We start from the raw sequence: 24,345 nt of genomic DNA, 5'->3' as shown, positions 1-24,345 counted from the left end.
TCTCTCCTCTCTGTCTCTCTCTCCCTCTCTCTCTCTCTCCTCTCTCTCCTCTCCTTCTCTCTCTCCTCTCTGTCTCCCAGGAGGTAGAGAAACAGTGTCGTTGTGGGAAGTACACGCGTGTCATGCCGTGTCATAAGGAGTACCTTTGTGAGTCTAAATGTCCCAACACCAGAGGCTGTTCACGGCATCAGTGCAGGAGGAAGGTGAGTTCTCCCCCCTGAGTTCTGGTCTCCCCCCCCTGAGTTCTGGTTCTGGTCCCCCCCCCCTGAGTTCTGGTCTCCCCCCCCCTGAGTTCTGGTCCCCCCCCCCCCCCCCCCGAGTTCTGGTCTCCACCCCCCCCCCTGAGTTCTGGTCTCCCCCCCCCCCTGAGTTCTGGTCTCCCCCCCCCCCCCCCTGAGTTCTCGTCTCCCCCCCCTGAGATCTTCTGTCCCCCCCCTGAGTTGTGGTCTGAGGTTAAAGACTAGGTCTCTGTGTTGACAGTGCTGCCCTGGTAACTGCCCACCATGTGACCAGAGCTGTGGACGATCACTGGGCTGCCGGAACCACAAATGTCCCTCCGTCTGTCACCAAGGTAACACACACCGTCTGTCACCAAGGTAACACACAGCATATTAGTCACATTGTCAGGAGGGCCGTCTGTCACCAAGGTAACACACAGCATATTAGTCACATTGTCAGGAGGGCCGTCTGTCACCAAGGTAACACACAGAGGTTAAAGGTCAAGTAATGGAATGTTCTCCAGTTTACCAACACTACTGGGTTAACTAGTCAATAATGGAATGTTCTCCAGTTTACCAACACTACTGGGTTAACTAGTCAATAATGGAATGTTCTCTAGTTACCAACACTACTGGGTTAACTAGTCAATAATGGAATGTTCTCCAGTTTACCAACACTACTGGGTTAACTAGTCAATAATGGAATGTTCTCCAGTTTACCAACACTACTGGGTTAACTAGTCAGTAATGGAATGTTCTCCAGTTTACCAACACTACTGGGTTAACTAGTCAATAATGGAATGTTCTCCAGTTTACCAACACTACTGGGTTAACTAGTCAATAATGGAATGTTCTCCAGTTTACCAACACTACTGGGTTAACTAGTCAATGATGGAATGTTCTCTAGTTACCAACACTACTGGGTTAACTAGTCAATAATGGAATGTTCTCCAGTTTACCAACACTACTGGGTTAACTAGTCAATAATGGAATGTTCTCCAGTTTACCGACACTACTGGGTTAACTAGTCAATAATGGAATGTTCTCTAGTTTACCAACACTACTGGGTTAACTAGTCAATAATGGAATGTTCTCCAGTTTACCAACACTACTGGGTTAACTAGTCAATAATGGAATGTTCTCCAGTTTACCAACACTACTGGGTTAACTAGTCAATAATGGAATGTTCTCCAGTTTACCAACACTACTGGGTTAACTAGTCAACTAATGGAATGTTCTCTAGTTACCGACACTACTGGGTTAACTAGTCAATAATGGAATGTTCTCTAGTTACCGACACTACTGGGTTAACTAGTCAGTAATGGAATGTTCCCAGTTTACCGACACTACTGGGTTAACTAGTCAATAATGGAATGTTCTCTAGTTTACCGACACTACTGGGTTAACTAGTCAATAATGGAATGTTCTCCAGTTTACCAACACTACTGGGTTAACTAGTCAATAATGGAATGTTCTCTAGTTACCAACACTACTGGGTTAACTAGTCAATAATGGAATGTTCTCCAGTTTACCAACACTACTGGGTTAACTAGTCAATAATGGAATGTTCTCCAGTTTACCAACACTACTGGGTTAACTAGTCAGTAATGGAATGTTCTCCAGTTTACCAACACTACTGGGTTAACTAGTCAATAATGGAATGTTCTCCAGTTTACCAACACTACTGGGTTAACTAGTCAATAATGGAATGTTCTCCAGTTTACCAACACTACTGGGTTAACTAGTCAATGATGGAATGTTCTCTAGTTACCAACACTACTGGGTTAACTAGTCAATAATGGAATGTTCTCCAGTTTACCAACACTACTGGGTTAACTAGTCAATAATGGAATGTTCTCCAGTTTACCGACACTACTGGGTTAACTAGTCAATAATGGAATGTTCTCTAGTTTACCAACACTACTGGGTTAACTAGTCAATAATGGAATGTTCTCCAGTTTACCAACACTACTGGGTTAACTAGTCAATAATGGAATGTTCTCCAGTTTACCAACACTACTGGGTTAACTAGTCAATAATGGAATGTTCTCCAGTTTACCAACACTACTGGGTTAACTAGTCAACTAATGGAATGTTCTCTAGTTACCGACACTACTGGGTTAACTAGTCAATAATGGAATGTTCTCTAGTTACCGACACTACTGGGTTAACTAGTCAGTAATGGAATGTTCCCCAGTTTACCGACACTACTGGGTTAACTAGTCAATAATGGAATGTTCTCTAGTTTACCGACACTACTGGGTTAACTAGTCAATAATGGAATGTTCTCCAGTTTACCAACACTACTGGGTTAACTAGTCAATAATGGAATGTTCTCTAGTTACCAACACTACTGGGTTAACTAGTCAATAATGGAATGTTCTCCAGTTTACCAACACTACTGGGTTAACTAGTCAATAATGGAATGTTCTCCAGTTTACCAACACTACTGGGTTAACTAGTCAATGATGGAATGTTCTCCAGTTTACCAACACTACTGGGTTAACTAGTCAATAATGGAATGTTCTCTAGTTACCAACACTACTGGGTTAACTAGTCAATAATGGAATGTTCTCCAGTTTACCAACACTACTGGGTTAACTAGTCAATAATGGAATGTTCTCCAGTTTACCAACACTACTGGGTTAACTAGTCAATAATGGAATGTTCTCCAGTTTACCAACACTACTGGGTTAACTAGTCAATAATGGAATGTTCTCCAGTTTACCAACACTACTGGGTTAACTAGTCAATAATGGAATGTTCTCCAGTTTACCAACACTACTGGGTTAACTAGTCAATAATGGAATGTTCTCTAGTTACCAACACTACTGGGTTAACTAGTCAATAATGGAATGTTCTCCAGTTTACCAACACTACTGGGTTAACTAGTCAATAATGGAATGTTCTCCAGTTTACCAACACTACTGGGTTAACTAGTCAATAATGGAATGTTCTCCAGTTTACCAACACTACTGGGTTAACTAGTCAATAATGGAATGTTCTCCAGTTTACCAACACTACTGGGTTAACTAGTCAATAATGGAATGTTCTCCAGTTTACCAACACTACTGGGTTAACTAGTCAATAATGGAATGTTCTCCAGTTACCAACACTACTGGGTTAACTAGTCAATAACGGAATGTTCTCCAGTTTACCAACACTACTGGGTTAACTAGTCAATAATGGAATGTTCTCCAGTTTACCGACACTACTGGGTTAACTAGTCAATAATGGAATGTTCTCCAGTTTACCAACACTACTGGGTTAACTAGTCAATAATGGAATGTTCTCCAGTTTACCAACACTACTGGGTTAACTAGTCAATGATGGAATGTTCTCCAGTTTACCAACACTACTGGGTTAACTAGTCAGTAATGGAATGTTCTCCAGTTTACCAACACTACTGGGTTAACTAGTCAATAATGGAATGTTCTCTAGTTACCAACACTACTGGGTTAACTAGTCAATGATGGAATGTTCTCCAGTTTACCAACACTACTGGGTTAACTAGTCAATAATGGAATGTTCTCCAGTTTACCAACACTACTGGGTTAACTAGTCAATGATGGAATGTTCTCCAGTTTACCAACACTACTGGGTTAACTAGTCAATAATGGAATGTTCTCCAGTTTACCAACACTACTGGGTTAACTAGTCAATAATGGAATGTTCTCCAGTTTACCAACACTACTGGGTTAACTAGTCAATAATGGAATGTTCTCCAGTTTACCAACACTACTGGGTTAACTAGTCAATAACGGAATGTTCTCCAGTTTACCAACACTACTGGGTTAACTAGTCAATGATGGAATGTTCTCCAGTTTACCAACACTACTGGGTTAACTAGTCAACTAATGTGTAAACTGGTGTGTTTGTGTTGTAGGATATAATGCTGTGTGTGTCTGTGTGTGTGTGTCTGTGTGTGTGTGTCTGTGGCGTGTTTGTCTGTGTGTGTGTGTCTGTGTGTGTGTGTCTGTGTGTGTGTGTCTGTGTGTGTGTGTCTGTGGCGTGTTTGTCTGTGTGTGTGTGTCTGTGTGTGTGTGTCTGTGTGTGTGTGTCTGTGGCGTGTTTGTCTGTGTGTGTGTGTCTGTGTGTGTGTCTGTGTGTGTGTGTCTGTGTGTGTGTGTCTGTGGCGTGTTTGTCTGTGTGTGTGTGTCTGTGGCGTGTTTGTCTGTGTGTGTGTGTCTGTGTGTGTGTCTGGCGTGTTTGTCTGTGTGTGTGTGTCTGTGTGTGTGTCTGTGGCGTGTTTGTCTGTGTGTGTGTCTGGCGTGTTTGTCTGTGTGTGTGTGGTATGTCTGGTCCCTTCTACCTCTCCTGTGTGTCTTGTATAATTTATTGTTTCCTGTGCTGTGATGTGATTGGCTGATAACAGGCAGGCGGGAGAAATAGTGCTAATTTATTCACGCTCCTCGTCTCACATTGGCTGACCTTTGGGCTCCGTGCCGCCTGGGAAAAGGTTTGGGACACGTTGAAAGGTTATCAGCTGATGGTGATGGGTCATATATACACGGATGGAGTGGAGACACACACACACACACACACAGAGACTCTCACCTCACAGAGACTCTCACACACACACACACCTCTGACACACACACACACCTCGCAGAGACACACACACACACACACCTCGCAGAGACACACACACACCTCGCAGAGAGACACACACACCTCGCAGAGACACACACACACACACACACACCCACACACACCTCACAGAGACACACACACACACACACACACACCTCACAGAGACACACACACACACACACCCACACACACCTCACACACACCCACACACACCTCGCAGAGACACACACTGTGGTTGCAAAGGTTGATTTACAACACTATTGTTGAGGGGGACAATGGAACAACTCTGGTCAATCCATTTCAATTCTCTGGGCCTCATCTGACTGCTTCAAATCAAATGCCACCAATACAACAGGTACCACAGTGAGATGTTGACTGACAAGCCCCTAACCAACAATACAACAGGTACCACAGTGAGATGTTGACTGACAAGCCCCTAACCAACAATACAACAGGTACCACAGTGAGATGTTGACTGACTAGCCCCTAACCAACACTACAACAGGTACCACAGTGAGATGTTGACTGACTAGCCCCTAACCAACAATACAACAGGTACCACAGTGAGATGTTGACTGACTAGCCCCTAACCAACACTACAACAGGTACCACAGTGAGATGTTGACTGACTAGCCCCTAACCAACACTACAACAGGTACCACAGTGAGATGTTGACTGACAAGCCCCCTAACCAACAACACAACAGGTACCACAGTGAGATGTTGACTGACAAGCCCCTAACCAACAATACAACAGGTACCACAGTGAGATGTTGACTGACAAGCCCCTAACCAACAATACAACAGGTACCTAACAGTGAGATGTTGACTGACAAGCCCCTAACCAACAATACAACAGGTACCACAGTGAGATGTTGACTGACAAGCCCCTAACCAACACTACAACAGGTACCACAGCGAGATGTTGACTGACAAGCCCCTAACCAACAATACAACAGGTACCACAGTGAGATGTTGACTGACTAGCCCCTAACCAACACTACAACAGGTACCACAGTGAGATGTTGACTGACAAGCCCCTAACCAACAACACAACAGGTACCACAGTGAGATGTTGACTGACAAGCCCCCTAACCAACAATACAACAGGTACCACAGTGAGATGTTGACTGACAAGCCCCTAACCAACAATACAACAGGTACCACAGTGAGATGTTGACTGACAAGCCCCTAACCAACAATACAACAGGTACCACAGTGAGATGTTGACTGACAAGCCCCTAACCAACAATACAACAGGTACCTAACAGTGAAATGTTGACTGACAAGCCCCTAGGAAGGGTGGAACCCATCACTAGGAAGGGTGGAACCCCCCTCTAGGTGGGATGGAACCCCTCTAGGAAGGGTGGAACCCCACTCTGGGAAGGGTGGAACCCCCCTCTAGGAGGGATGTAACCCCTCTAGGAAGTGTGGAACCCCCCTCTAGGTGGGATGGAACCCCCTCTAGGTGGGATGGAACCCCCTCTAGGAAGGGTGGAACCCCCCTCTAGGAGGGATGTAACCTCTCTAGGAAGGGTGGAACCCCCCTCTAGGAAGGGTGGAACCCCCCTCTAGGAAGGGTGGAACCCCCCTCTAGGAAGGGTGGAATCCCCCTCTAGGAAGGGTGGAATCCCCCTCTAGGAAGGGTGGAACCCCTCTCTAGGAAGGGTGGAACCCCCCTCTAGGAAGGGTGGAACCCCCCTCTAGGTGGGATGGAACCCCTCTAGGAAGGGTGGAACCCCCCTCTAGGAAGGGTGGAACCCCCCTCTAGGAAGGGTGGAACCCCTCTAGGAGGGATGTAACCCCTCTAGGAAGGGTGGAACCCCCCTCTAGGTGGGATGGAACCCCTCTAGGAAGTGTGGAACCCCCCTCTAGGTGGGATGGAACCCCTCTAGGTGGGATGGAACCCCCTCTAGGTGGGATGGAACCCCCTCTAGGTGGGATGGAACCCCCTCTAGGTGGGATGGAACCCCTCTAGGTGGGATGGAACCCCCTCTAGGTGGGATGGAACCCCCTCTAGGAAGGGTGGAACCCCCCTCTAGGTGGGATGTAACCCCTCTAGGAAGGGTGGAACCCCTCTAGGTGGGATGGAACCCCTCTAGGTGGGATGGAACCCCCCTCTAGGTGGGATGGAACCCCTCTAGGTGGGATGGAACCCCTCTAGGTGGGATGGAACCCCCCTCTAGGTGGGATGGAACCCCTCTAGGTGGGATGGAACCCCTCTAGGTGGGATGGAACCCCCCTCTAGGTGGGATGTAACCCCTCTAGGAAGGGTGGAACCCCCCTCTAGGTGGGATGTAACCCCTCTAGGAAGGGTGGAACCCCCTTCTAGGTGGGATGGAACCGATCTAGGTGGGATGGAACCTCTCTAGGTGGGATGGAACCCCCCTCTAGAAAGGGTGGAACCCCCCTCTAGGAAGGGTGGAACCCCCCTCTAGGAAGGGTGGAACCCCCCTCTAGGAGGGATGTAACCCCTCTAGGAAGGGTGGAACCCCCCTCTAGGTGGGATGGAACCCCTCTAGGTGGGATGGAACCTCTCTAGGTGGGATGTAACCCATCTCTAGGTGGGATGGAACGACAATCTGTGAGATCAGAGTTATGGTTGAAACCAGGTTGTATTTTCAGTCTATATGGTGTTGGTTTACAAACTATGTAGTAAAACAAGGTTCTGTGTAAACTAAGCTCATTAGTCACTTCTAAGTTTTATACTACAATAATCTCTGGTCCCTAAACAGATGCACCAATCGCAGATTGACGTTTTCCGTTGTGTGTTACAGGTAGCTGCTACCCCTGTCCAGAGACGGTGGATATAAAGTGTGTGTGTGGATCCACCTCTTTGACTGTTCCCTGTGGGAGGGAGAGGAGTACCAAGCCCCCACGCTGTAAAGAACTGTGCAGGTAACACACACGGGACGACGTCCCGACGCACACACACACGGGACGACGTCCCGACGCACACACACACGGGACGACGTCCCGACGCACACACACACGGGACGTCGTCCCGACGCACACACACACACGAGATGACGAGCGGGCCGTAGGATCGGTAGGATGGTCAGTTTTACGAGGGTATGTTTGGCAGCATGAGTGATGAAGGATGCTTTGTTGCGAAATAGGAAGCCGATTCTAGATTTAATTTTGGATTGGAGATGCTTAATGTGAGTTAAGGAGAGTTTACAGTCTAACCAGACACCTAGGTATTTGTAGTTGTCCACATATTCTAAGTCAGAACCGTCCAGAGTAGTGATGTTGGACAGGCGGGCAGGTGCGGGCTGCAATCGGTTAAAGAGCATGCATTTGGTTTTACTTGTATTTAAGAGCAGTTGGAGGCCACGGAAGGAGAGTTGTATGGCGTTGAAGCTCGTCTGGAGGTTAGTTAATTCTTATGGCTGCAATCCCGTTAACGGGATGATATGACAACAGCCAGTGAAACTGCAGGGCGCCAAATTCAAACAGAAATCTCATAATTAAAATTCCTCAGACATTCATGTGTCTTATATCATTTTAAAGGTAATCTTGTTGTTAATCCCACCAAAGTGTCCGATTTCAAAAAGGCTTTACAGCGAAAGCACCACAAACGATTATGTTAGGTCACCGCAAAACCACCGAAAAACACAGACATTTTTCCAGCCAAAGAGAGGAGTCACAAAAAGCAGAAATAGAGATAAAAATTTATCACTAACCTTTGATGATCTTCATCAGATGACACTCATATGTATTGTGTAACATGAAGTCCTTTCTGTTTTGTTCGATAAAGTTAATATTTATATCCAAAAACCTCAGTTCACATTGGCGCCATGTTCAGAAATTCCTCCAAAATATCCGGAGAAATTACAGAGAGCCACATCAAATAACAGAAATACTCATCATAAACTTTGATGAAAGATACATGTTTTACAAAGAATTAAAGATACACTTGTTCTTAATGCAACCGCTGTGTCAGATTTCAAAAAAGCTTTACGGCAAAAGCACAATATTCAATAATCTGAGAACAGCGTTCAGCCACAAAAGGAAGCCATACAGTTACCCGCCAAATTGTGCAGTCAACAAAACTCATAAAAAACATTATAAATCTTCACTTACCTTTGCTGATCTTCGTCGGAATGCACTCCCAGGACTCCCACAAAATCTTTTTGTTTTGTTCGCTAATGTCCATCATTTATGTCCAAATAGCTATTTTTGTTAGCGTGTTTGGTAAACAAATCCAAAGTCAGAAAGCGCGTTCACTAAAAGCTGACAAAGTGTCCAAAAGTTCCGTAACAGTCCGTAGAAACATGTCAAACGATGTATTGAATCAATCTTTAGAATGTTTTTAACATAAATCTTCAGTAACGTTCCAACAGGAGAATTCCATTGTCTTGGAACAGAGCTCCCTCTCATGTGAACGCGCATGGTCAGAGCATGGCCAGGTAATGGCAGACCTGACTATTTCCTGTCTCCTTCGTCCCCACTTCACAGTAGAGGCATCAGACAAGGTTCTACAGACTGATGACATCTAGTGGAAGCCGTAGGAAGTGCAAACTCATCCATATCCCACTGTTTGTTCAATAGGGGCTGTGTTGAAAATCTACCAACCTCAGAATTCCCACCTCCGGTTTTGATTTTTTCTCCGATTTTTTTCCTGCCATATGAGTTCTGTTATACTCACAGACATCATTCAAACAGTTTTAGAAACGTCAGTGTTTTCTATCCAATATGAATAAAAATAATAATAATAATATGCATATATTAGCAACTGGGACTGAGGAGCAGGCAGTTTACCAGAGCACCTTTTATACAAGCTACTGTATACTGTTGAGAGAATGCCCAGACTGTGCAAAGCTGTTATTAAGGCAAAGGGTGGCTACTTTGAAGAATCTCATATGATTTGGTAACACATATGGAATCATGTAGTAATTTTATAGTTTTGATGTCTTCACTGTTATTCTACAATGTAGTAAATAGTGATATATTGGTTGTGATTGACATTGTTGTAATTGTGCCCACTATGTGATGTTGTGTTGTTACGAGATAAAAGTCAAAATGGAGACAGACAAAAAAAAAAAAAAACACTCTCTCTAAATGATTATCATCCCACCAGGTGTCCCCCGTCCTGCCACCACCCCAGCAGAGAGACCCATCGCTGCCACCCTGGTCCCTGCCCTCCCTGTCGCCAGGCCTGTCTCCTGGCCCTGCCACGATGCCAACACCCCTGTCCCCAACCCTGCCACGACCAGGTTATGGTAAAGACCAGCGACAGGGTGAGTGTGTGTGTGAGCCGTGCTGCCAGGACAGTTTCAGAGAATGGTTCAGATTGACTGAATAGCAGACGTTGGATTGGATCAGCCCGTGGTGGCACTGATGCCAGGTCATCAACTCTGCTGTGGGGATTGCTATATGATGTGAGGTCTGTCAGGAGTCCGCTGGCCTGGAACCCGTATGATATTTATAGTGGAGATGGAAAATACCAAGGAGTCCTATTGGCCTGTTTCCCTTATCTCTCTATAGCAGTCTGTCTATCAGTCTATCACCGTCAGTCTGTATATCAGTCTGTCTATCAGTCTGTCACCGTCAGTCTGTCTATCAGTCTGTCACCGTCAGTCTATCACCGTCAGTCTGTATATCAGTCTGTCTATCAGTCTGTCACCGTCAGTCTGTATATCAGTCTGTCTATCAGTCTATGATCGTCAGTCTGTCACCGTCAGTCTGTCTATCAGTCTGTCACCGTCAGTCTGTCTATCAGTCTGTCACCGTCAGTCTGTCTATCAGTCTGTCACCGTCAGTCTGTCTATCAGTCTGTGATCGTCAGTCTGTCTATCAGTCTGTCACCGTCAGTCTGTCACCGTCAGTCTGTCTATCAGTCTATGATCGTCAGTCTGTCACCGTCAGTCTGTCTATCAGTCTGTCACCGTCAGTCTGTCTATCAGTCTGTCACCGTCAGTCTGTCTATCAGTCTGTCACCGTCAGTCTGTCTATCAGTCTGTCACCGTCAGTCTGTCTATCAGTCTATGATCGTCAGTCTGTCTATCAGTCTGTCACCGTCAGTCTGTCACCGTCAGTCTGTATATCAGTCTGTCACCGTCAGTCTGTCTATCAGTCTGTCACCGTCAGTCTGTATATCAGTCTATGATCGTCAGTCTGTCTATCAGTCTGTCACCGTCAGTCTGTCTATCAGTCTGTCACCGTCAGTCTGTATATCAGTCTATGATCGTCAGTCTGTCACCGTCAGTCTGTCTATCAGTCTATCACCGTCAGTCTGTCTATCAGTCTGTCACCGTCAGTCTGTCACCGTCAGTCTGTCTATCAGTCTATGATCGTCAGTCTGTCACCGTCAGTCTGTATATCAGTCTATGATCGTCAGTCTGTCACCGTCAGTCTGTCTATCAGTCTATGATCGTCAGTCTGTCTATCAGTCTATCACCGTCAGTCTGTCTATCAGTCTGTCACCGTCAGTCTGTATATCAGTCTATGATCGTCAGTCTGTATATCAGTCTATGATCGTCAGTCTGTCTATCAGTCTGTCACCGTCAGTCTGTCTATCAGTCTGTCACTGTCAGTCTGTCACCGTCAGTCTGTCTATCAGTCTGTCACCGTCAGTCTGTCACCGTCAGTCTGTCACCGTCAGTCTGTATATCAGTCTATGATCGTCAGTCTGTCACCGTCAGTCTGTCTATCAGTCTGTCACCGTCAGTCTGTCTATCAGTCTGTCACCGTCAGTCTGTCTATCAGTCTATCACCGTCAGTCTGTCTATCAGTCTGTCACCGTCAGTCTGTATATCAGTCTATGATCATCAGTCTGTCACCGTCAGTCTGTCTATCAGTCTATGATCGTCAGTCTGTCACCGTCAGTCTGTCTATCAGTCTATGATCATCAGTCTGTCACCGTCAGTCTGTATATCAGTCTATGATCGTCAGTCTGTCACCGTCAGTCTGTCTATCAGTCTATGATCGTCAGTCTGTCTATCAGTCTATCACCGTCAGTCTGTCTATCAGTCTGTCACCGTCAGTCTGTCTATCAGTCTGTCACCGTCAGTCTGTATATCAGTCTGTCACCGTCAGTCTGTTGTGTTTGTTTATTTATGTAACATCCTGCATCCATAGGGACTGGGTTAGTATAGGGACTATAGGGACTGGGTTAGTATAGGGACTGGGTTAGTATAGGGACTGGGTTAGTATAGGGACTGGGTTGGTATAGGGACTATAGGGACTGGGTTAGTATAGGGACTGGGTTAGTATAGGGACTGGGTTGGTATAGGGACTGGGTTAGTATAGGGACTATAGGGACTGGGTTAGTATAGGGACTGGGTTAGTATAGGGACTGGGTTGGTATAGGGACTGGGTTAGTATATGGACTATAGGGACTGGGTTAGTATAGGGACTGGGTTAGTATAGGGACTGGGTTAGTATAGGGACTGGGTTAGTATAGGGACTGGGTTGGTATAGGGACTGGGTTAGTATAGGGACTATAGGGACTGGGTTAGTATAGGGACTGGGTTAGTATAGGGACTGGGTTAGTATAGGGACTGGGTTGGTATAGGGACTGGGTTAGTATAGGGACTATAGGGACTGGGTTAGTATAGGGACTGGGTTAGTATAGGGACTGGGTTAGTATAGGGACTGGGTTAGTATAGGGACTGGGTTGGTATAGGGACTGGGTTAGTATAGGGACTATAGGGACTGGGTTAGTATAGGGACTGGGTTAGTATAGGGACTGGGTTGGTATAGGGACTGGGTTAGTATATGGACTATAGGGACTGGGTTAGTATAGGGACTGGGTTAGTATAGGGACTGGGTTAGTATAGGGACTGGGTTGGTATAGGGACTGGGTTAGTATAGGGACTATAGGGACTGGGTTAGTATAGGGACTGGGTTAGTATAGGGACTGGGTTAGTATAGGGACTGGGTTGGTATAGGGACTGGGTTAGTATAGGGACTATAGGGACTGGGTTAGTATAGGGACTGGGTTAGTATAGGGACTGGGTTAGTATAGGGACTGGGTTGGTATAGGGACTGGGTTAGTATAGGGACTATAGGGACTGGGTTAGTATAGGGACTGGGTTAGTATAGGGACTGGGTTGGTATAGGGACTGGGTTGGTATAGGGACTGGGTTAGTATAGGGACTATAGGGACTGGGTTAGTATAGGGACTGGGTTAGTATAGGGACTGGGTTAGTATAGGGACTGGGTTAGTATAGGTACTGGGTTAGTATAGGGACTGGGTTAGTATAGGGACTGGGTTAGTATAGGGACTGGGTTAGTATAGGGACTGGGTTAGTATAGGGACTGGGTTGGTATAGGGACTGGGTTAGTATAGGGACTATAGGGACTGGGTTAGTATAGGGACTGGGTTAGTATAGGGACTGGGTTAGTATAGGGACTGGGTTAGTATAGGGACTGGGTTGGTATAGGGACTGGGTTAGTATAGGGACTATAGGGACTGGGTTAGTATAGGGACTGGGTTAGTATAGGGACTGGGTTGGTATAGGGACTGGGTTAGTATAGGGACTATAGGGACTGGGTTAGTATAGGGACTGGGTTAGTATAGGGACTGGGTTAGTATAGGGACTGGGTTAGTATAGGGACTGGGTTAGTATAGGGACTGGGTTAGTATAGGGACTGGGTTGGTATAGGGACTGGGTTAGTATAGGGACTATAGGGACTGGGTTAGTATAGGGACTGGGTTAGTATAGGGACTGGGTTGGTATAGGGACTGGGTTAGTATAGGGACTATAGGGACTGGGTTAGTATAGGGACTGGGTTAGTATAGGGACTGGGTTAGTATAGGGACTGGGTTAGTATAGGGACTGGGTTAGTATAGGGACTGGGTTAGTATAGGGACTGGGTTAGTATAGGGACTGGGTTAGTATAGGGACTGGGTTAGTATAGGGACTAGGTTAGTATAGGGACTGGGTTAGTATAGGGACTGGGTTAGTATAGGGACTGGGTTAGTATAGGGACTGGGTTAGTATAGGTACTGGGTTAGTATAGGGACCGGGTTAGTATAGGGACCGGGTTAGTATAGGGACCGGGTTAGTATAGGGACCGGGTTAGTATAGGGACCGGGTTAGTATAGGGACTGGGTTAGTATAGGGACCGGGTTAGTATAGGGACCGGGTTGGTATAGGGACCGGGTTAGTATAGGGACCGGGTTAGTATAGGGACCGGGTTGGTATAGGGACCGGGTTAGTATAGGGACCGGGTTGGTATAGGGACCGGGTTGGTATAGGGACCGGGTTAGTATAGGGACCGGGTTGGTATAGGGACCGGGTTAGTATAGGGACCGGGTTAGTATAGGGACTGGGTTAGTATAGGGACCGGGTTGGTATAGGGACCGGGTTAGTATAGGGACCGGGTTGGTATAGGGACCGGGTTAGTATAGGGGCCGGGTTGGTATAGGGACCGGGTTAGTATAGGGACTGGTTTGGTATAGGGACTGGGTTAGTATAGGGACTGGGTTGGTATAGGGACTGGGTTAGTATAGGGACCGGGTTAGTATAGGGACCGGGTTAGTATAGGGACCGGGTTAGTATAGGGACTGGGTTAGTATAGGGACTAGGTTAGTATAGGGACTGGGTTGGTATAGGGACTGGGTTGGTATAGGGACTGGGTTGGTATAGGGACTGGGTTAGTATAGGGACTGGGTTAGTATAGGGACTGGGTTGGTATAGGGACCGGGTTAGTATAGGGACCGGGTTAGTATAGGGACCGGGTTGGTATAGGGACCGGGTTGGTATAGGGACCGGGTTGGTATAGGGACCGGGTTAGTATAGGGACCGGGTTGGTATAGGGACTGGGTTGGTATAGGGACCGGGTTAGTATAGGGACCGGGTTATTATAGGGACCGGGTTAGTATAGGGACCGGGTTAGTATAGGGACCGGGTTAGTATAGGGACCGGGTTAGTATAGGGACTGGGTTAGTATAGGGACTGGGTTAGTATAGGGACTGGGTTGGTATAGGGACTGGGTTGGTATAGGGACTGGGTTGGTATAGGGACTGGGTTAGTATAGGGACTGGGTTGGTATAGGGACCGGGTTAGTATAGGGACCGGGTTAGTATAGGGACCGGGTTGGTATAGGGACCGGGTTAGTATAGGGACCGGGTTAGTATAGGGACCGGGTTAGTATAGGGACCGGGTTAGTATAGGGACCGGGTTGGTATAGGGACCGGGTTAGTATAGCGACCGGGTTAGTATAGGGACCGGGTTAGTATAGGGACCGGGTTAGTTTAGGGACCGGGTTAGTATAGGGACCGGGTTAGTATAGGGACCGGGTTAGTATAGGGACCGGGTTGGTACAGGGACCGGGTTGGTATAGGGACCGGGTTAGTATAGGGACCGGGTTGGTATAGGGACCGGGTTAGTATAGGGACCGGGTTAGTATAGGGACCGGGTTGGTATAGGGACCGGGTTGGTATAGGGACCGGGTTGGTATAGGGACCGGGTTGGTATAGGGACCGGGTTAGTATAGGGACCGGGTTGGTATAGGGACCGGGTTGGTATAGGGACCGGGTTGGTATAGGGACCGGGTTGGTATAGGGACCGGGTTGGTATAGGGACCGGGTTGGTATAGGGACCGGGTTGGTATAGGGACCGGGTTGGTATAGGGACCGGGTTGGTATAGGGACCGGGTTGGTATAGGGACCGGGTTGGTATAGGGACCGGGTTGGTATAGGGACCGGGTTGGTATAGGGACCGGGTTGGTATAGGGACCGGGTTGGTATAGGGACCGGGTTGGTATAGGGACCGGGTTGGTATAGGGACCGGGTTGGTATAGGGACCGGGTTGGTATAGGGACCGGGTTGGTATAGGGACCGGGTTGGTATAGGGACCGGGTTGGTATAGGGACCGGGTTGGTATAGGGACCGGGTTGGTATAGGGACCGGGTTAGTATAGGGACCGGGTTAGTATAGGGACTATAGGGACTGGGTTAGTATAGGGACTGGGTTAGTATAGGGACTATAGGGACTGGGTTACTATAGGGACTGGGTTACTATAGGGACTGGGTTAGTATAGGGACTGGGTTAGTATAGGTACTGGGTTAGTATAGGTACTGGGTTAGTGTATGGACCGGGTTAGTATAGGGACCGGGTTAGTATAGGGACCGGGTTGGTATAGGGACCGGGTTGGTATAGGGACCGGGTTGGTATAGGGACCGGGTTAGTATAGGGACCGGGTTAGTATAGGGACTATAGGTACTGGGTTAGTATAGGGACTGGGTTAGTGTATGGACCGGGTTAGTGTAGGGACCGGGTTGGTTAGTGTAGGGACCGGGTTGGTTAGTGTAGGGACCGGGTTGGTTAGTGTAGGGACCGGGTTGGTTAGTGTAGGGACCGGGTTGGTTAGTGTAGGGACCGGGTTGGTTAGTGTAGGGACCGGGTTAGTATAGGGACTATAGGGACCGGGTTAGTATAGGGACTGGGTTAGTATAGGGACTGGGTTAGTATAGGGACTATATGGACCGGGTTAGTATAGGGACTGGGTTAGTATAGGGACTGGGTTAGTATAGGGACCGGGTTAGTATAGGGACCGGGTTAGTATAGGGACTGGGTTAGTATAGGGACCGGGTTAGTATAGGGACTAGGTTAGTATAGGGACTAGGTTAGTATAGGGACCGGGTTAGTAGAGGGACTGGGTTTGTTTAGGGACTAGGTTAGTATAGGGACTATAGGGACTGGGTTAGTATAGGGACTGGGTTAGTATAGGGACTGGGTTAGTATAGGGACTGGGTTAGTATAGGGACTGGGTTGGTATAGGGACTATAGGGACTGGGTTGGTATAGGGACTGGGTTAATATAGGGACTGGGTTAGTATAGGGACTGGGTTAGTATAGGGACTGGGTTAGTATAGGTACTGGGTTAGTATAGGGACTGGGTTAGTATAGGGACTGGGTTAGTATAGGGACTGGGTTAGTATAGGGACTGGGTTAGTATAGGGACTAGGTTACTATAGGAACTGGGTTGGTATAGGGACTGGGTTGGTATAGGGACTGGGTTAGTATAGGGACTGGGTTAGTATAGGGACTGGGTTAGTATAGGGACTGGGTTAGTATAGGGACTGGGTTAGTATAGGGACTAGGTTACTATAGAGACTAGGTTACTATAGGGACTGGGTTAGTATAGGGACCGGGTTAGTATAGGGACCGGGTTACTATAGGGACCGGGTTGGTATAGGGACTAGGTTAGTATAGGGACTGGGTTAGTATAGGGACTGGGTTAGTATAGGGACTAGGTTAGTATAGGGACTGGGTTAGTATAGGGACTAGGTTAGTATAGGGACTGGGTTAGTATAGGGACTGGGTTAGTATAGGGACTGGGTTAGTATAGGGACTGGGTTAGTATAGGGACTGGGTTAGTATAGGGACTGGGTTAGTATAGGGACTGGGTTAGTATAGGGACTGGGTTAGTATAGGGACTGGGTTAGTATAGGGACTGGGTTAGTATAGGGACTAGGTTAGTATAGGGACTGGGTTAGTATAGGGACCGGGTTGGTATAGGGACCTGGTTAGTATAGTTGTGGTTTACATAATGACTATATCATTAGTTATGTCAGGGCCTATCAGAACAGCTGATTCAGGATGTTTCTCCTGGACTCCTACATGTATGTTGGGATACTTCCTGTCTGACTGCCTGTTTTGCAGTCCCTAGCAGGATGTCTACATGTATGCTGGGATACTTCCTGTCTGACTGCCTGTTTTGCATGTCCTAGCAGGATGTCTACATGTATGCTGGGATACTTCCTGTCTGACTGCCTGTTTTGCAGGTCCTAGCAGGATGTCTACATGTATGCTGGGATACTTCCTGTCTGACTGCTTGTTTTGCAGGTCCTAGCAGGATGTCTACATGTATGCTGGGATACTTCCTGTCTGACTGCTTGTTTTGCAGGTCCTAGCAGGATGTCTACATGTATGCTGGGATACTTCCTGTCTGACTGCTTGTTTTGCAGGTCCTAGCAGGATGTCTACATGTATGCTGGGATACTTCCTGTCTGACTGCTTGTTTTGCAGGTCCTAGCAGGATGTCTACATGTATGCTGGGATACTTCCTGTCTGACTGCCTGTTTTGCAGGTCCTAGCAGGATGTCTACATGTATGCTGGGATACTTCCTGTCTGACTGCTTGTTTTGCAGATCCTAGCAGGATGTCTAGATGTATGTTGGGATACTTCCTGTCTGACTGCCTGTTTTGCAGGTCCTAGCAGGATGTCTACATGTATGCTGGGATACTTCCTGTCTGACTACCTGTTTTGCAGGTCCTAGCAGGCCCGTGGGAGCAGGCGTCAGAACCTGCGTTTGTCCGTAAAGCTCTTCCCTGCCCACCCTGCCTGGTCCCTATACCCACGTATGTTACACAGACACACACAGACACTGTAACACACACACTGTAACACACACACACAGACTGTAACACACACACACAGACTGTAACACACACACACACAGACACTGTAACACACACACTGTAACACAGACACTGTAACACAGACACTGTAACACACACACTGTAACACACACACACAGACACACACACAGACTGTAACACGCACTGTAGCACACACACACGGCCAGCGGTTACCCCCCCCCCCCTCCCCCACACGGCCAGCGGTTACCCCCCCCTCCCTCCCCCACACGGCCAGCGGTTATCCCCCCCTCCCTCCCCCACACGGCCAGCGGTTACCCCCCCCTCCCTCCCCCACACGGCCAGCGGTTATCCCCCCCTCCCTCCCCCACACGGCCAGCGGTTATCCCCCCCTCCCTCCCCCACACGGCCAGCGGTTACCCCCCCCCCCCCTCCCACACGGCCAGCGGTTACCCCCCCCCCCCCCCCACACGGCCATCGGTTAACCCCCTCCACACGGCAAGCGGTTACCCCCCCCCCCCCCCCCCCCACACGGCCAGCGGTTAACCCCCACCCCCCTCCACACGGCCAGCGGTTACCCCCCCCCCCCCCACACGGCCAGCGGTTACCCCCCCCCCCCCCCACACGGCCAGCGGTTACCCCCCACCCCCCCCACACGGCCAGCGGTTCCCCCCCCCCCCCACACGGCCAGCGGTTACCCCCCCCACACGGCCAGCGGTTACCCCCCCCCCCCACACGGCCAGCGGTTAACCCCCCCCCCACACGGCCAGCGGTTACCCCCCCCCCCCACACGGCCAGCGGTTACCCCCCCCCCACACGGCCAGCGGTTAACCCCCCCCCCCCACGGCCAGCGGTTACCCCCCCTCCCCCACACGGCCAGCGGTTACCCCCCCCCCACACGGCCAGCGGTTACCCCCCCCCACACGGCCAGCGGTTACCCCCCCCCCCACACGGCCAGCGGTTACCCCCCCACACGGCCAGCGGTTACCCCCCCCACACGGCCAGCGGTTACCCCCCCCACACGGCCAGCGGTTACCCCCCCCCCCACACGGCCAGCGGTTAACCCCCCCCCCCCCACACGGCCAGCGGTTAACCCCCCCCCCCCACACGGCCAGCGGTAACCCCCCCCCCCCCACACGGCCAGCGGTTAACCCCCCCCCCCCACACGGCCAGCGGTTACCCCCCCCCCCCCACACGGCCAGCGGTTACCCCCCCCCCCCCCACACGGCCAGCGGTTAACCCCCCCCCACACGGCCAGCGGTTACCCCCCCTCCCCCACACGGCCAGCGGTTCCCCCCCCCCCACACGGCCAGCGGTTACCCCCCCCCACACGGCCAGCGGTTACCCCCCCCCCACACGGCCAGCGGTTAACCCCCCCCCCCACACGGCCAGCGGTTACCCCCCCCCCCCACACGGCCTGCGGTTACCCCCCCCACACGGCCAGCGGTTACCCCCCCCCCCACACGGCCAGCGGTTACCCCCCCTCCCACACACGGCCAGCGGTTACCCCCCCTCCCCCACACGGCCAGCGGTTAACCCCCCCCCCCACACACGGCCAGCGGGCGACATGTGGTCGTGCTGATGTGGTCTGATCCCAGAGTGCGTCACTGCTCTGCAGGCAGCTGGATCTGGGGACTGAACTCATATTTTCCTCTCTGTACAGGGCCTGTCTTGGAGAGCATGAGGTAAGCTGAGAACTTTTGGTTATTTACTTTCCACATCCCTCCCTCTCCCCTCACCGTTTCTCTCTCCCTCTCCCCTCACCGTTTCTCTCTCCCCTCACCGTTTCTCTCCCTCTCTCCCCTCACCGTTTCTCTCTCCCTCTCTCCCCTCACCGTTTCTCTCTCCCTCTCTCCCCTCACCGTTTCTCTCTCCCTCTCCCCTCACCGTTTCTCTCCCTCTCTCCCCTCACCGTTTCTCTCTCCCTCTCTCCCCTCACCGTTTCTCTCCCTCTCTCCCCTCACCGTTTCTCTCTCCCTCTCCCCTCACCGTTTCTCTCTCCCCTCACCGTTTCGCTCTCCCCTCACCGTTTCTCTCTCCCTCTCTCCCCTCACCGTTTCTCTCCCCCTCCCCCCTCGCCGTTTCTCTCTCCCCTCACCGTTTCTCTCCCTCTCTCCCCTCACCGTTTCTCTCTCCCTCTCTCCCCTCACCGTTTCTCTCTCCCTCTCCCCTCACCGTTTCTCTCTCCCTCTCCCCTCACCGTTTCTCTCTCCCTCTCCCCTCACCGTTTCTCTCTCCCTCTCCCCTCACCGTTTCGCTCTCCCCTCACCGTTTCTCTCTCCCTCTCTCCCCTCACCGTTTCTCTCCCCCTCCCCCCTCGCCGTTTCTCTCTCCCCTCACCGTTTCTCTCCCTCTCTCCCCTCACCGTTTCTCTCTCCCTCTCTCCCCTCACCGTTTCTCTCTCCCTCTCTCCCCTCACCGTTTCTCTCTCCCTCTCCCCTCACCGTTTCTCTCTCCCTCTCCCCTCACCGTTTCTCTCTCCCTCTCCCCTCACCGTTTCGCTCTCCCCTCACCGTTTCTCTCTCCCTCTCTCCCCTCACCGTTTCTCTCCCCCTCCCCCCTCGCCGTTTCTCTCTCCCCTCACCGTTTCTCTCCCTCTCTCCCCTCACCGTTTCTCTCTCCCTCTCTCCCCTCACCGTTTCTCTCTCCCTCTCTCCCCTCACCGTTTCTCTCTCCCTCTCCCCTCACCGTTTCTCTCTCCCCTCACCGTTTCGCTCTCCCCTCACCGTTTCTCTCTCCCTCTCTCCCCTCACCGTTTCTCTCCCCCTCCCCCCTCGCCGTTTCTCTCTCCCCTCACCGTTTCTCTCCCTCTCTCCCCTCACCGTTTCTCTCTCCCTCTCTCCCCTCACCGTTTCTCTCTCCCTCTCTCCCCTCACCGTTTCTCTCTCCCTCTCTCCCCTCACCGTTTCTCTCCCTCTCTCCCCTCACCGTTTCTCTCCCTCTCTCCCCTCACCGTTTCTCTCCCTCTCTCCCCTCACCGTTTCTCTCTCCCTCTCCCCTCACCGTTTCTCTCTCCCCTCACCGTTTCTCTCTCCCCTCACCGTTTCTCTCTCCCCTCACCGTTTCTCTCTCCCCTCACCGTTTCTCTCTCCCTCTCACCTCGCCGTTTCTCTCTCTCTCTCTCCCCTCACCGTTTCTCTCTCTCTCCCCTCACCGTTTCTCTCTCTCTCCCCTCACCGTTTCTCTCTCTCTCCCCTCACCGTTTCTCCCTCTCCCCTCGCCGTTTCGCTCTCCCTCTCCCCTCGCCGTTTCTCTCTCCCTCTCCCCTCGCCGTTTCTCTCTCCCTCTCCCCTCGCCGTTTCTCTCTCCCTCTCCCCTCGCCGTTTCTCTCTCCCTCTCCCCTCACCGTTTCTCTCTCCCTCTCCCCTCACCGTTTCTCTCTCCCTCTCCCCTCACCGTTTCTCTCTCCCTCTCCCCTCACCGTTTCTCTCTCCCCTCACCGTTTCTCTCTCCCCTCACCGTTTCGCTCTCCCCTCACCGTTTCGCTCTCCCCTCACCGTTTCGCTCTCCCCTCACCGTTTCGCTCTCCCCTCACCGTTTCGCTCTCCCCTCACCGTTTCGCTCTCCCCTCACCGTTTCGCTCTCCCTCTCCCCTCACCGGGTCCCCCTTTCCCCTCACCGTTTCTCTCTCCCCTCACCTTTTCGCTCTCCCTTTCCCCTCACCTTTTCGCTCTCCCCTCACCGTTTCGCTCTCCCCTCACCGTTTCGCTCTCCCCTCACCGTTGCGCTCTCCCTCTCCCCTCACCGTTTCTCTCTCCCTCTCCCCTCACCGTTTCTCTCTCCCTCTCCCCTCACCGTTTCTCTCTCCCTCTCCCCTCACCGTTTCTCTCTCCCTCTCCCCTCACCGTTTCTCTCTCCCCTCACCGTTTCTCTCTCCCCTCACCGTTTCTCTCTCCCCTCACCGTTTCTCTCTCCCCTCACCGTTTCTCTCTCCCCTCACCGTTTCTCTCTCCCCTCACCGTTTCTCTCTCCCCTCACCGTTTCTCTCTCCCTCTCCCCTCACCGTTTCGCTCTCCCTCTCCCCTCACCGTTTCGCTCTCCCCTCGTTCTCTCGCCCATTCGTCTCTCTCCCCTCCTTCTCTCTCCCAGTCGTCTCTCTCTCCCCTCCGTCTCTCTCCCCTCCGTCTCTCTCTCCCCTCCGTCTCTCTCCCCTCCGTCTCTTTCTCTCCCCTCGTTCTCTCTCCCCTCGTTCTCTCTCCCCTCGTTCTCTCTCCCCTCGTTCTCTCTCCCCTCGTTCTCTCTCCCCTCGTTCTCTCTCCCCTCGTTCTCTCTCCCCTCGTTCTCTCTCCCCTCGTTCTCTCTCCCCTCGTTCTCTCTCCCCTCGTTCTCTCTCCCCTCGTTCTCTCTCCCCTCGTTCTCTCTCCCCTCGTTCTCTCTCCCCTCGTTCTCTCTCCCCTCGTTCTCTCTCCCCTCGTTCTCTCTCCCCTCCGTCTCTCTCCCCTCCGTCTCTCTCCCCTCCGTCTCTCTCCCCTCCGTCTCTCTCCCCTCCGTCTCTCTCCCCTCCGTCTCTCTCCCCTCCGTCTCTCTCCCCTCCGTCTCTCTCCCCTCCGTCTCTCTCCCCTCCGTCTCTCTCCCCTCCGTCTCTCTTATCCCTCTCTCTCCCCTCCCTCTCTCTCCCCTCCCTCTCTCTCCCCTCCCTCTCTCTCCCCTCCCTCTCTCTCCCCTCCCTCTCTCTCCCCTCCCTCTCTCTCCCCTCCCTCTCTCTCCCCTCCGTCTCTCTCCCCTCCGTCTCTCTCTCCTCCCTCTCTCTCCCCTCGTTCTCTCTCCCCTCCGTCTCTCGTTCTCTCTCCCCTCGTACTCTCTCCCCTCGTTCTCTCTCCCCTCCGTCTCTCGTTCTCTCTCCCCTCGTACTCTCTCCCCTCGTTCTCTCTCCCCTCCGTCTCTCTCCCCTCCGTCTCTCTCCCCTCGTTCTCTCTCCCCTCCGTCTCTCTCCCCTCGTTCTCTCTCCCCTCGTTCTCTCTCCCCTCGTTCTCTCTCCCCTCGTTCTCTCTCCCCTCGTTCTCTCTCCCCTCGTTCTCTCTCCCCTCGTTCTCTCTCCCCTCGTTCTCTCTCCCCTCGTTCTCTCTCCCCTCCGTCTCTCTCCCCTCCGTCTCTCTCCCCTCCGTCTCTCTCCCCTCCGTCTCTCTCCCCTCCGTCTCTCTCCCCTCCGTCTCTCTCCCCTCCGTCTCTCTCCCCTCCGTCTCTCTCCCCTCCGTCTCTCTTATCCCTCTCTCTCCCCTCCCTCTCTCTCCCCTCCCTCTCTCTCCCCTCCCTCTCTCTCCCCTCCCTCTCTCTCCCCTCCCTCTCTCTCCCCTCCCTCTCTCTCCCCTCCGTCTCTCTCCCCTCCGTCTCTCTCTCCTCCCTCTCTCTCCCCTCGTTCTCTCTCCCCTCCGTCTCTCGTTCTCTCTCCCCTCGTACTCTCTCCCCTCGTTCTCTCTCCCCTCCGTCTCTCGTTCTCTCTCCCCTCGTACTCTCTCCCCTCGTTCTCTCTCCCCTCCGTCTCTCTCCCCTCGTTCTCTCTCCCCTCCGTCTCTCTCCCCTCGTTCTCTCTCCCCTCGTTCTCTCTCCCCTCGTTCTCTCTCCCCTCGTTCTCTCTCCCCTCGTTCTCTCTCCCCTCGTTCTCTCTCCCCTCGGTCTCTCGTTCTCTCTCCCCTCGTTCTCTCTCCCCTCCGTCTCTCTCCCCTCGTTCTCTCTCCCCTCCGTCTCTCTCCCCTCCGTCTCTCTCCCCTCCGTCTCTCTCCCCTCCGTCTCTCTCCCCTCCGTCTCTCTCCCCTCCGTCTCTCTCCCCTCCGTCTCTCTCCCCTCCGTCTCTCTCCCCTCCGTCTCTCTCCCCTCGTTCTCTCTCCCCTCGTTCTCTCTCCCCTCGTTCTCTCTCCCCTCCGTCTCTCTCCCCTCCGTCTCTCTCCCCTCCGTCTCTCTCCCCTCCGTCTCTCTCCCCTCCGTCTCTCTCCCCTCCGTCTCTCTCCCCTCCGTCTCTCTCCCCTCGTTCTCTCTCCCCTCGTTCTCTCTCCCCTCGTTCTCTCTCCCCTCGTTCTCTCTCCCCTCGTTCTCTCTCCCCTCCGTCTCTCTCCCCTCGTTCTCTCTCCCCTCGTTCTCTCTCCCCTCCGTCTCTCTCCCCTCCGTCTCTCTCCCCTCCGTCTCTCTCCCCTCCGTCTCTCTCCCCTCCGTCTCTCTCCCCTCCGTCTCTCTCCCCTCCGTCTCTCTCCCCTCCGTCTCTCTCC

General features: G+C 51.6%; 1 protein-coding gene across 1 annotated transcript; it reads left to right on the top strand.

Annotated features, from left to right (window-relative positions):
* Positions 1 to 64: 64 nt before the first annotated feature.
* On the top strand, positions 65 to 19,893 carry LOC129848998 (NF-X1-type zinc finger protein NFXL1-like). The gene is made up of 6 exons (XM_055916080.1): positions 65 to 203; positions 481 to 571; positions 7,588 to 7,708; positions 9,894 to 10,053; positions 18,039 to 18,127; positions 19,809 to 19,893. Exons 1-6 carry the CDS (start codon positions 123 to 125, stop codon positions 19,837 to 19,839), a joined length of 573 nt encoding a protein of 190 aa, XP_055772055.1. The 5' UTR covers positions 65 to 122; the 3' UTR covers positions 19,840 to 19,893.
* The last annotated feature ends 4,452 nt before the right edge of the window (positions 19,894 to 24,345 follow it).

This window comes from Salvelinus fontinalis, unplaced genomic scaffold (assembly GCF_029448725.1).
Source record: "Salvelinus fontinalis isolate EN_2023a unplaced genomic scaffold, ASM2944872v1 scaffold_1326, whole genome shotgun sequence".
Taxonomy (NCBI): domain Eukaryota; kingdom Metazoa; phylum Chordata; class Actinopteri; order Salmoniformes; family Salmonidae; genus Salvelinus; species Salvelinus fontinalis.
This window is presented reverse-complemented; position numbering and strand designations above follow the sequence as displayed.

What these genes read in the sequence shown, in the direction of transcription:
- LOC129848998 (XM_055916080.1), top strand. Translation starts at nt 123, where the DNA reads ATGCCGTGTCATAAGGAGTACCTTTGTGAGTCTAAATGTCCCAACACC. An exon ending in GGCATCAGTGCAGGAGGAAG is followed by an intron (nt 204 to 480) that starts GTGAGTTCTCCC and finishes CTGTGTTGACAG; the next exon opens with TGCTGCCCTGGTAACTGCCC. An exon ending in TGCCTGGTCCCTATACCCAC is followed by an intron (nt 18,128 to 19,808) that starts GTATGTTACACA and finishes CTCTCTGTACAG; the next exon opens with GGCCTGTCTTGGAGAGCATG.